This window comes from Elephantulus edwardii, unplaced genomic scaffold (assembly GCF_000299155.1).
Source record: "Elephantulus edwardii isolate Elephantulus edwardi_28Jun2011 unplaced genomic scaffold, EleEdw1.0 scaffold00212, whole genome shotgun sequence".
NCBI lineage: Eukaryota > Metazoa > Chordata > Mammalia > Macroscelidea > Macroscelididae > Elephantulus > Elephantulus edwardii.
Window position 1 is genome coordinate 1,997,482 of NW_006399962.1, and position 12,731 is coordinate 2,010,212.

Genomic DNA, 12,731 nt, shown 5'->3' on the forward strand with positions numbered 1-12,731 from the left:
GTTTTGGCCATCTCTGGATTCCTGCACCCAGAAACACAGATGAGTGGAGACAGAAGTGGACTAAGGGAAATGATTAGAAAGTAGCCAATCCTTGGTAGAGATCCTCTCTAAATCCCTACATAATCATGAGTCCCCTTGGATCCCACCTCTATGAGGAGCCAGCCTGCTGACTACTCTTTACCCCTTCTCTGTTACAAGATTGGCCATTTATTTCATCATATGTGCACATGCCTGCACTCGTATCTTCAATGTTCTCCATCCCAGGGCCTACTGGGATAGAAGCACACCACGTGAGTTCTATAAAGTTATCAGCAAAATTCATATTCTCAGTTCATTCCACACAGCAAAGTGCATCCAGAGTAGCTGCTTGAACCAAGTCCATTTGTCCAGTCAGGTTCTGAAGATGGCAAAAAACCCTGTCCCCCCAGCTCCTTCTCTTTCACAGAAACAACAGGACATTTTACAAAGATCAAGGCACTTGAGAGCGTCAACAGTAACGTCCTAATAAAGCACACAGATTTTCTGGGGGGAGGGGAAAAAGGGAAAAACAGGTGATATATTTTTGAGGGTCAGGAAAGGTCAATGCAAAGGAATGGAATTATCTGGATAGAAGGAGCCTGCTGTCTGAATTTAGCAAAGGAGGAAAAGAAGTATTGGCCAGATGAATTCCTCCAAGCCTCTCAGAACCCCACCACCTTGAACATAAAGCAGCAAGTCACCATGGAGTCAGGGAGTCTTTTAGGCAAAGATGTTGGTAATAAAATCCAGGAACCGCTTAGCATACTGTTCAGGATGGACAGTGGAGATCTCTGCCCCGGCCTGTGAGGGGAAATATGGAACAGTGTTAGATCACCCGTACCCATTCCTCCTCACCTCATCATCTTTCTGCTACCCCATTTCTCTTTCTTCCCAAGACAAGTCAAGCCAGTAGTTCCTAATAGAGGAGGATGGTACAGGAAGGAAAAGCTTTGGGGAACTCTTACACCATGCTTGACAGTTTTGGCTGCATGAGCTGCTTTCTTCTTGGCATCATACTGTGTCAGGATGTCAATGAGACCCATGAAATACACCTCCTTCTGGGGGGCCCCTGGCAAGAAAGACCAACATACAGTTCTGATGCCCTTGCCCCAGGAACCAGCCAAATTTTATTTTTTAAAAAAGCTAACACCACTCTTTACTCATAACCCTGGTTTGTCCTCTAAGGAAAAACCCTTCCCACCCTTAAAGTTTTGAGGACCTCTTACCTTCAGCACTCCGGATGGCATAGACATCAATGAAAGATTCAAACTCTCCAGGACCCAAAGGTCGATGGGAATGGATGTAGCCACCGATGCCTTCAGGGGAGGTGCCATAGGAGCCCACCAGCGCAGGAGGTCCGGTTAGACCACAGTCCCCCTCCCCTTCTGCCTCCTCCTCCCGGGTAGGTCCCTCCTCCTCTGGTTCAGAGCCCCGGATGATGTCGTGGATGCCCAACAGCAGGCTGTAGTCCATGATCTTCAGCTGTACTAGAAACTGAGACCCGAATGACCAATCAGATACCCCATATCTCCTTCCCTAGTCCCATGTACCACCCTTATAGTCACACCTCTGATTTTTTAGGGCTTTCCAAGGGTACAGAAATGTATAAGTGGCAAGTATACCACCAATTTTTTGTGCTTAAATGTCCTATTTTCTATCTAATATCATCCTTTTAGCTCATTCCAACCACTGCTCCATGGGCCAACTCTGGGGGAGGTCTTTCATGTCTACTACTAAACTTCCCATCATGTAGAGGGTCTGAAGAATAAAGGGAAAGGGAGAAACTCCCTCATATTATGAATAGGAAAGATATATCTGACCTGTAGGGAACACACAAATGGGAAACAAAGCCATTCCTCAGAGCACCCCAATCATCACCTCCACATCTCTTTTTAGCTTCTCTAGAAACACCTTCTTTTCTTCTTCACCAATATAAACTTTCTGGTTCTTGTTGAGAAAGTCCATATCCTTAAGAGTGGGCAATTCTTTAACCTGAGGACAGGTAAAAGAATGTCGTGGAATATATCTTGTTTCGCAAAGTCTCAAAGAACCCTGCCTTTTCTAGGACTTTATTCTCCAACCCAATGGCCTCTGAGGAAGATACATGATGGCTCACCTCACATGGGATTCCACATCATAATGCTGCTCTAATTTGTTCTCATCTCCAGTGGCTCCCCCAGACTCATCAGTCACTGTTGAGTGTAACCTGAATCATAACCCACTACTCTCTCTCTGCTTATTGTTTTCAGTCAATAACATTCATGCTTTTTCTTATTAAGTTAAATCAGTTGCTTGTAAAACAAGAGTATGGAGTGAGAGATGCATTTTGTTCTTAAAATGTAGCATCCTCAATATCCCCAAACATTTCATAGGAAATAACCTATGCTGGTGACAAAGCAGCTGTCTTCTTTGAGTCCTGGTGATGAACTACGTTATGTGTTGGGCTGCTAATGAAAAGATCAGTAGTTTGAACCCCCAGTTGCTCTTCAGGAAAAACAACAATGTAGTCTACTCCCATAAAGGTCCATAACCTCGGAAATCTGATGGAAGGTTTTCATGAGTCAGAAGAGACTTGAAGACAGTGTGTTTAAGATAAAAAGGAACTGAAGTGATTCCTACTCCCTAGGGATAATGCAGTTTTCATCATAAGAAAATCCCTTTCATCTGCTGTCCCCCATCCCTTACCCTACTACCTAAAATTAGTATCACCTTTTCCTTATCGCTGGCTTCTCGGGACACTAGAGAACCCTGTGGAGAGACCCAAAGACCAAGTCAGCAGAAGTGGCTAAAAGAATTAGTACCCAGCTCCTAAGAAAAGTACTGAAATCCACAGCCTTCTTTCCTTTAAAAAGAATCTCCCAGTGCCCGCCCTCATTTTCAGGTCATCAGAAGTTATCTCCTGAAGCCCTAGGTATCCAGTCCTTACCTTGAGGTCATACTTCCTGTGCACAGGAAGCCGGTGGCTAAACATATTGCGCATAACAAGCATGTAGCAATCTTCATTGTCCACACTGACACGGTACATCCCTAGAAACTGAGGCAGTAATGTGTTGCCATGGCACTTCACAATGTACTGGAGTGGAAGGGAAGAAAGGAATTGGGGAGAGGGTGAGAAGAGACACACAAATGAACCAGGGATGGGAATTCAAATGCTATCATTTCTGAGTGGGACAGAAGAATCAAGAGTAGTTACATGGTCTAAAGTGGTAGGGCCTTCCTAAAGATGCCTTATTATCCACACACACTATTCCTGAATCCCATCTCCTTTGATTTTTCCATTTTTATAATGTTTTAATTTTACATTACCTTCTCTCATCTTTATCACAGAGATAGGGAAGGTAAGCAAGTAGTCATCTTAGATCTTCTTTATATGTAAGTGATTTCCCAGAAGTCACAGAAGCAGGATTAGAAATCCTTGGAGAAGGACATCATGCTTGGAAGGGTGGAAGGACCGCAGGAGAGAAGACCTCAGATGAGATGGATTGTTACAGTGACTGGGGCAATGGGGGTTTGTGTGTTGGAATCAGTGAGACTGGCTCAGACAGACCAGGCTTCAGAGCTGTTGTACATAGGGTCACTATGAGTCATAAGCTACTCGACGGCACACAACAACAATCTGCTTACCAACTAAATTATTTCATCTAGACCAGTGTGTTTCTTGGTGGACTAGATTTCATTTAAAAAAAAAGTGCATAATGGCATTTAGTTTAAATTTTTTAAAAAATCTCTCTCAATGCTACTAGTACCTTTAAGCACTATCGCCTCCTCTTCATAGCCACTCTTCTCTAGTCACCAACCAGTGTTTCTACTTGCTACTTCTCATTTATAACTCAAACCACAGAAATTAGGCTTGGACCTTCAATCTGACTCTGAAATGAATCTACCACCCTTTCTCCAATCCTTCAATTGTCAAAGCCACTGAGTATTTTGAAGTCATTGTCATATTTCAACTCTCATGTGGCACTTGATACTGTTGATCACTCCCGTCCCAATATCTCTTTTTACTGTCAAGTCAATTCAATGTTATCAAATCAGTACTGACTCATAACAACCCTCTACTGGTTGTTGTTGTTGTTGTGTACCATAGTCATAACTGACCCATAGGTGACCCTCCAATAGGTTTTCAGGGGCAGTTAATGGCAAAGGAGGCAACTGACCAAGGAGCAGTTGGTGGCCTCAAGCTACACGCCTTCAAGATTACAGAGCAGCGTCTTGCCACCAGGCCCCCAGAGCTCTCTCTACTGGGTTTGTGAGGCTATAAAACCTACCTGGAAACTGCCTATTGTTTTCCCTCAAGAGCTACTGGTAGTTTTGAGTAGCTGAAGATGCGCGGTCTTGCATTAAAATTGCAACCCACTTCAGACTCTGCCATCAGAGCTCCTTCTTCATCTTCAGTGCCATTTATACTCCACTTCTCTATCCTCAAATCTAATACAGACTAAAGCAAGGCATAAATAGTTAAAAGCATTTCCTTACTTTTGGTCTCTTTTATAGGTTCTTTTTTACAGGTTCTTTGATCCTGATGATTCTGTCAACTTTTTTTTCAATTTTTTTATTATTTTTTGTGTGTATACTGTCAAATCAGATCTGACAGGTATAGGAGGAGATTGTTCCTCCTCCAGCGGAGCATCTGGTGGATTCAAACCACGTACCTCTGGGATTGCAGTGCAGCTTCTTGCCACTTTTTTTTTGGGGTAATTTTTTATTATTTTTCTTCAACTTCCTTTTTATATCACTCCACACTCCTTTCATTTACTAAGAATCTACCTCGATGAAACCTCACATTCAACATGTCTAAATTAAAAATGTCTTCTTCTAGAAATCAGTTTCTCTTTATGTTTCCCAGCTGTTGGAGGATGGGCATCTTGTTATGCTAACCAGGAATGTGGAAGATCCTTTGCCTTCACTCCCACAATTCTTCTCTTTTCCATCTTGATTGCCTTGAATTTTGGCTCTCATCATTGTTTTACCTGATGATACTGCTGTTTTGTGCTGTTGAATCAGAACTGACTCATAGCTGACCCTGCAGGGGGTTTCTACAGAGGCTGTAAATTGCACGGGAAGAGACTGCCCATCTTTCTCCCTTGAATTTTTTACCTGAACTATTTTAATTCCTCCTCAGTCTCTCCACTCCCAGGATTCTCCCAAGTGTGTTGGGGACAGTAAGAATAGTGTAGGATAGGACAGGGTTCAGATCTGTTGTTCACAGTCTGCTGAGTGGTACATGACTTTATGGCTCTTTACAATCCATTCTCTAAAACAATGTTACAAAGATACTTCTAAATCATATATCCATAACTCCTACAAATCACCTTCAGGATTAAGCCCAAACTTCGTGTGGTTTATAAGCTCTTTAACTATTTTCCCACAATACTGTATCCCAGTTATAAAGCATTTCTTATAGTTCACTATGACCAAGTTCTCTTATAGCTTAGTGTCTTAACAAGTCCGTTTCCTTTTGTCTAGAATCCTCTAATTATTCATTATGTCCAATGGTTAACCACTACTACTTTTAGAATGAGTCAGACCCTAAGGTTATTATGTTGTTAGGTGCAGTTGAATTGTTTCAGAGTCACAGCAACCCTAGTACAACAGAACACTGCCTGGTCCTCCTCCAACAGTTCCACTAAAAAAACCCTTGAGCATTTCGACTGCACCTTTTCCCCTGATGGATTCCTATTCTGTACCCCCAGGGCACTCTCTACAAATACCTCTACCATGGCACACACTGCACTGTGTACCAATGCTGGTGGCCTAGGTTTTTGCTTGTTCTTTTTTAAATGAAAACAAATGAAATTTACTGAGAGGCAGAGAACCTTAGACTGAGAAACACTCATTGTCACTGAGTGAAAATGGCTACAGTCTAGTATTCTGAACTTTGAGGACCACAACTGTTTCATTCACTTCTTTCTTTACTACCTAACATAGAGCCTAGCAATAGCAGACATTCAATATTTGTTGGATAAACAAAAGACTCTTTTTGTAGTCTTTCCTGTACTCATTTCTTGCTCATTTATTTCGGTGAGATTTTTCTTCAGTAGAGATACATTCAGGCGGAGTAATTTTATCACCAAAGTATTCCATAAACCCTGGATTACAAGTTAATATGATCAGACTGAATGGCTTCCTTGAGCCCATTTAGGGGTAGAAATGACGATGACTTCTCACTTCCAACCATCCCAACTGTGCACTTATCCTGGATTTTTTCTTCAAATTGCTCTTATTTCTGAGACGGTGTCTCTCTGGAGACTAAGGTGCGCCTGATACAGGCCATGGTTTTTGCAATCACTTGTTATACATCAGAGAGTTGGACAATGACTAGGGAGGATAGAAGGAGAATTGACACCTTTGAGCTGTGGTGCTGGAGAAGAGTATTGAATGTACCATGGACTGCCAAGAAAACAAACAGAGTCATCGTAGAGAGGATTAAACCAGGCTGCTCCTTGGAGGCAAGGATTCTGGGGCTTTGCCTGACATAATTTGGACATGTTGTAAGGAGAGATAGGTCTTTAGAGAGGGACATCATGCTGGGTAGAGTAGAGGGACAGCGCAGGAAGGGAAGACCCTCTATGAGGTGGATTGATTCAGTGACTGGGGTAATCGGGATGGGGGTGCCAGAGGCAATGAGACTGGCATGGGATAGAGCATGGTTTAGGGCTGTTGTACATAGGGTCGCTATGAGTAGCAAACGACTCAACAGCACATAACAACAACAACATCTGTGATATTAATGCTTCACCTAATCTGACTTTCTATATAACTTATATTTTCCTTTAAATTTTATCTATGAATCAACTGGTTTTACAGTGAAAACATCAGATGGGAAGAAATATAGCTAAGTTCTTCTATGTAGTCAACCATAATTAGGTACATACATGCCTTTTTTGGGACAATTCCTAGCTTCAAAAAACGTGATGCCAAGTGTTTCTAAAGGAGTAAATGGGCTGTCAGTAGAAAAACAGAGAAGTCTCCCTGTGTGCTCTGGCAGCTCAGTATGAGACAGGAATGATGAAAAGAATGATGATGGGGAAAAAATGGCTTACCTGATGGTAGTTGGAGAGATTGCTATGCATGTCAGCAATGTCCTCACTGGACACTTCTTTAATGACCAGAGTCCGATCATAGGAGATAAGGAATCGACCATCACTGCCTTCGCTTTGACTTGGGGGACTCCGGGTCAGGGACACCTGAGTACACAGAACAGGCCAAAGGCTCTTTTCTTCTCTTCTTACATAGAGAGGCAAATCTCAGAAAAATAGGCAACTTAACACATCTGAAAATGAATGAAAGGCTGGAGTATGAGTTGAACAGTGGTTCTTAATCTGATCTTCATAAATGGACTGCATGAAACAGAATGCAAAATCTGATTGTACCTACATTTTTCCCAGGGACGGGATTTATAGCTTTTATCAGATTTGTAAAGATGCCTGGGACTTCAAAAAAGTCAAGAGTCATACTTTCCAAAAAAAAAAAAGTCATACTTTCCAAGGTTCTTATTACTCCAAGTATGACTATTTCAAGGATTCCTCAGTTGCTAAGTAGAAAGAACTACCCATCGCCCTTAATGGACTCTCACCAAATAATCCTGGTCATCAATGCTAAATCGATCACGGAGGTTCCTGAAGACCTGCGGACAATACTCCTTAAACTTGAAATGACTGGGCAGATTTTCCCTGGAATAAGGGTTTTGAAAACAAGAAAGCAAAGTAACAATATTACATATACATAGATTTAATAGTTTTTTTTTTTGTGCTTGTACCGTCAAATAGGATCTGACTGGTACAGGAGGAGATTGCCCCTCCTTCTCCAGCAGAGCACCTGGTGGATTCGAATAGTTTGTTTTTTAAAAAATTTAGCTTTATTATTTTTTGTGTGTACAGTCAAGTTGGATCTGACTATTACAGGAGGAGATTGCCCCTCCTTCTCCAGCAGTGCATCTGCTGGATTTGAACCACATACCTCTGGGATTGCAGTGCAGCTTCCTGCCACTAGGGCACCAGAGCTCCCTCAGATTTAACAGTTTATAAAGCACCTTCATACATACACCTTACCTCATCTGACTCTCATAAAATCATGTGAGGTCCTTTAAAGGAGTGGTTAAGGGACTTTTCTAGGTGGTAAGTGGAGGGTAAGTAGAGGCAGGATCGACTGTCTATCTCAACACTTCCCAAATCTCAAGCAAGTTCAAGGTAACCTAAAAATTGATGCCACCATTTTGAATGGCATCATCTAATACTAGACTCAGAGAACTCAGTATTTATCTTAGGGAGTCCCTGGTAGCCTAGAGGGTAAGGAGTTGTGCTGTCAACCCAAAGGCAGGTAGTTCAAATCCACCAGATGCTCCAACGAAGAACAATGGGCAATCTCATGAGGTTTACAGCCTCTAAAAACCCACTGAAAGGTGTCTTATGAGTAACTTTAACTCAGCGGCAATTGTTAAGTTTGCATATCAAAAGCTAACAGTCATGGTGGCCATATTTATTCTATAAAGTTGCTGGGCTAGAACCAGGTTAACATTAGTAAATAAAAGGGTCTGGGGTAAATGGAGATTTTAATGGTTCTTTTGCACAAAAATGAATTTCTGCAGTGGTAAAAGGTTAGATTACAAGTTACTGTCTAAACCTAAAACATTCAAACCCACTGAATCTTGGGTTTAAAATTATTTATTACTCTCTTCTAAGACTGCTGACATTAAGGAAAAACAAGGGCCTATACTAACCTGTGGAAAAGATGATTGTTGACCTTGATCTTGGAGCTGGCCTTAAAGTCATCTGGAAGCAGCATCACTGGGGGAGGCACCTGGCTGAGCTCATTGATCTGATAAGTCAAAATACAAACATGGTGGCAATAAGCAGGAGTGAAGAGAGCTACCCAAATACTTTGCCCAAGCAGCATCAGGAAAGGACAGCCTAAACCTTGTTGCTTTAACAACATAGGCTATGTACATGCATGACAGAGCTGACAGAGTATGTCCAACCTCTTCTGCTGCCCAAGCAGGAAGGCAGTAAGCAACCCTCACACACAGCCCCTCACACCCCCACTCCCATGGAACTTCAAGCTCACAACAGACATTTTATATTAGGCAAACCCTGTAAGCAACTCAGGTCTATTTTTAAAGCTGTGAGAAGTTCTAAAGGGAAAAATACCCTCAGCAGACACAAGACAAACAGTTCCCTGGCCATTAAAAACAAAAAAAGCATTTATAAAATACACAAGAGAATTAATGGGACTCTTGAAGGGTCAACATCAGCAAGAAGGAAGAAATGTAAAAGGAAATTCCTTACCAACAGTCACAAATCATCTGGCCCCCTCTGACCCAATTCTCTCCAGTAGATTCCCACTTTCCTATGTGTAAGGTAAAGGAAGAGGAGCTGATTTCAGAGGGAATGTGGACAAGCAGAGGGTATGAGCTCATTAGATGCCTGTTCACTAAAGTCAAGTTATTCCACAGCCCAAGGAATGTAAGCATCACATGCTCTCCTCAGCCCCTAAACAAACTGCAGTGGGAAAACTGAGGGTGAGAGGTAGTTGTACTAAAAAATCCCAAAGAGATGTTTTTCCCTTAGTACTCCATAATACTTTTCACACACCTTTAATAATAGTGTAAATGCCATATGATTTAATCACTAGTTTATAAAAATTCTCCCACCTAGACTGTGAAATCTTCAAGGGCAAGTGCCCGTTTTAGTCTTCTGCATCTCTCAGGTGCCTAGCAAGCACAACGTTTGGCATATAGTGGTCTTCAAGTGTTATCATCTGAATAAAAGAATGTCTGCCCTGCCTTATTGTAGCATTTGTTAGAGGTTATCAAGTGCATCCTAACCTAAATCCTATACACTGCAGAACAACCTAACTCCTCCCATTCTCAGTAGAAAAAGAGGACAGAACATATTATTCCACAGGGGGGAAAAAGAAACAACCAAAAAAAAAGAACCACTTGAGATTCCCAGCCTAAGATTCAGCTATAGCTCTTCCTGCCCCCTCCTCCCCACATGCTGTTAAACAGGCTGAATCATCATTAAGACATATGTTCAAGGAATTTCTCCATTCCAGACATTTGAAGTAAATGTGTGTTGGCTGAAGGATGGGGTATTTGGATTAAAGTGGCGGGGGGAGGGAGGTGCCCCCCTGAGAAAACCTGAGGCAGGTCTTCTATGTAATTCCAATCCCTTCCAAAGAAAATCCTCCGTTTCTCAGAGGCATAACGAGTCACCTGGAAGGGACACAGTAGAAGTCATACCACCTCCATTAACTTTGTCCACACCAAGCAACTTACACTGGATTTTCAGCTATTAACATTATCCTCAAGCAAGTGGGAGCAGACAATAGAGTCACAAATGCAAACAGGGTAAGACTGATCCTAAACAACAGTCTAAGGTATAAATTAAGAGTATGACAAAAATTGTATCCCTCCTCACCTCTTTCCAACCTACACAGCCCTGTTATAACTATAAAAACATCAAGAAAAGTTGATTTCTGAAATATTCCCTGCCTAATTCAAAGTCACTATATTCCTGACAATGCAAACCTGAGTAAGGGGAGGAAGGCTGTTTTTGCTTCACTATCCTCAGAAAGGAGGTGCACAGCTTGCTTCTTTGGTCTACTAAGTGCTAGGTCATATCCTCCACTCCAAGTTCTCTGTTTCTAAAGTTCATCACAGTAGTGTTTCCAGGGCCTCGAGGGCTTGTTAGTCTTTTCGCTAGACAAAGACTATCAAGTCCCATCCTTCTAACCGACAATGAAGATGCATACAGGACCAAAAATATACACACACACAACCCTGAAACAGAGTACCCACTAGGCTCGAGGTAGATAGAGATGGGGCAACCTCTCACACACTGTGCATCTGGAAAGGAAAGGAAGGGACAGTAGGCTTAGAAAGTCCAGGATATATAAAGCTTCCCCCACATAAAGTCAAGCTTCCAAAGTCTAGGACTGGGACTAGAAAGCAAGGTGTGGAAAGAATGAGCCCCCTTTGTTCAGCTACAATACATGCACACACACATAAACACTCTCACCAGAAACCACACCACCAACCCAGAAGAGCCACTCCCCCCAACAATTCTCTCAGTTGGAGTCCAGTCCAAGCCAATCTCTGGAGCTGAATCTCGATTTAAGAAGGGGAAGGTGGACCTGGAGTGGAGGACTAAAGGGCAAATGGGAGACAATGTAAGTCTACAAGAGAAAAAAAGTCTACAGCAACACCCAAGAGTTGGGTAGGCAGGGAGAGCACAGCGCGTGGCGGAAAATGATAGCGTCAGGGATTTCGTAGCCGGGTCTTGGAAACAAGGACTCCCAGAGAGTCAGGAGCTAAGGGGTCCAAGTAGGATTGCGGGTGGGGTGGGACGTCAGGGGTCAGGTCTCACCGAGTGGGCTACGCCCCACAGGAACACGCCCACCAACGGGTCGGCTGCCCGGAACACCTTCACCTTCTGCTGCACGAAATGCTTCTTCTTGGTCTTGGAGGCGAAGCCGAAACCTGGGCCGGGGCCCGCTGTCGCCGCCGGTACGGTGGCCGGAGGGGCCGAGGAGGACGCCATAGTCTTCCGCGCACCCGACCGAGTAGAAGAACGAGCTAGCCGCGATCCTCCGGACGCCCGACCCCGGAAGCGGCGCTCACCTGCGCAGCGATCACGTGACCGGAGGCTGGCCCGAGAGCCCGGGGCAGGGCGGGGCGAGGCCGGCTCCGCCCCTCCGTCGCGCGCCCGCCAGGACACTCGCTAGGTGGATGGGCGCTCCTAGTTTTCGACCAGGGTCCTCCGAGGGTCGCCGTCTGGGAACGCCCTGGCGGGTCTACCAGATGCGACCAGGATGCTGTCAGGGTTGGTTTGACTCCCTGCAGTCACAGCTTTCTGGTTTGGTTCAATTTCTAGTATATAATCTCAGGCCTAAAGCTAACCTAAAAGTGTTTCTTTCCGAATTCAGGGCTAGGAATGGGTGGACCCTGGAAATGAATAATTTTTACCTATGACCCTGTAATACCTTTTTCGTCAGTCAGATGTAGAGCACCTAAAAGAGCACCTGCTTTTACCATGTACTGTTTTAGGTGCTGATTCCTCCCATAATTGAAGCAGGGCTTAGACAATTCAGCTGTTGAGGAGTTCGAGTCTAAAACACTAGCTGTCCAAAAGATAGTATTGTAATACGAGAGGTAAAGTGCACTACTAGAGTTGTGTATAAAATAATGTTAGTAACTCAGAGAAAGGAAATGTGGCTGGTCAGGGAAGATTTAAAGAGTAGATACTTAGCTTTTGACTTAGACGTCAAGGGCCGAGTGGAATTCTGGACTATAGGTTAAAAGGGGATATTTTAAGTAGAATAGTGTAAAAAGAGGGAGAAGGATGGGCAGTCTTCTCCCCTGCGATTAACTGCCTCTGAAAATCTGCTAGAGGGTGGCCTATGGGTCAGTTCCTACTCGATGGCATACAACAACAGTGTAAAAAAGCAGGCTGGATACAACTGAGATACCATCACACCCCAGCAACAACAGCAAAGTTCATCAGGGCAGCAAACCGCAAATGATGGAGAGGTTGTGGAGACATTGGTACTCATCCATTGCTGGTGGGAACGTAAAATGGTACAATCATTATGGAAAGTAGTCTGGCACTTTCTCAAAAAGTTGTAATCCACCTTGAGTTGGTTTTTGTGTATGGAGTGAGGTGTGGGTCTTGCTTGAGTCTTTTGCAGATATTTTTCCAATTTTGCCAACACCA

The 12,731-nt window shown here is 43.4% G+C and overlaps 1 protein-coding gene across 3 annotated transcripts; it reads right to left on the reverse strand.

The window, feature by feature from the left end:
- Positions 1 to 723: 723 nt before the first annotated feature.
- PIP4K2C (phosphatidylinositol-5-phosphate 4-kinase, type II, gamma) lies at positions 724 to 11,684 on the reverse strand. Of its 3 annotated transcripts, none has more exons than XM_006897579.1 (10): positions 11,385 to 11,684; positions 8,738 to 8,835; positions 7,595 to 7,691; positions 7,062 to 7,205; positions 2,945 to 3,091; positions 2,728 to 2,766; positions 1,897 to 2,010; positions 1,245 to 1,512; positions 984 to 1,087; positions 724 to 819 (listed from the first exon to the last, which is right to left on the reverse strand). In XM_006897579.1, the coding sequence occupies exons 1-10, from the start codon at positions 11,556 to 11,558 to the stop codon at positions 739 to 741; spliced, it is 1,266 nt and encodes a 421-aa protein (XP_006897641.1). In that variant the 5' UTR covers positions 11,559 to 11,684; the 3' UTR covers positions 724 to 738. The 3 variants fall into 3 exon arrangements, with proteins under 3 accessions (XP_006897641.1, XP_006897642.1, XP_006897643.1); XM_006897580.1 differs by having other exon boundaries at positions 739 to 819; positions 7,595 to 7,660; positions 8,761 to 8,835; XM_006897581.1 differs by lacking the exon at positions 7,062 to 7,205 and having other exon boundaries at positions 739 to 819.
- Positions 11,685 to 12,731: the final 1,047 nt, after the last annotated feature.

Coding starts and splice junctions, on each gene's coding strand:
- PIP4K2C (XM_006897579.1), bottom strand. CDS start 11,558: ATGGCGTCCTCCTCGGCCCCTCCGGCCACCGTACCGGCGGCGACAGCG. Junction 8,836..11,384: donor TGTGGGGCGTAGCCCACTCG/GTGAGACCTGAC, acceptor TTGACTTATCAG/ATCAATGAGCTCAGCCAGGT. Junction 3,092..7,061: donor ATCTCTCCAACTACCATCAG/GTAAGCCATTTT, acceptor CTTCCACTCCAG/TACATTGTGAAGTGCCATGG.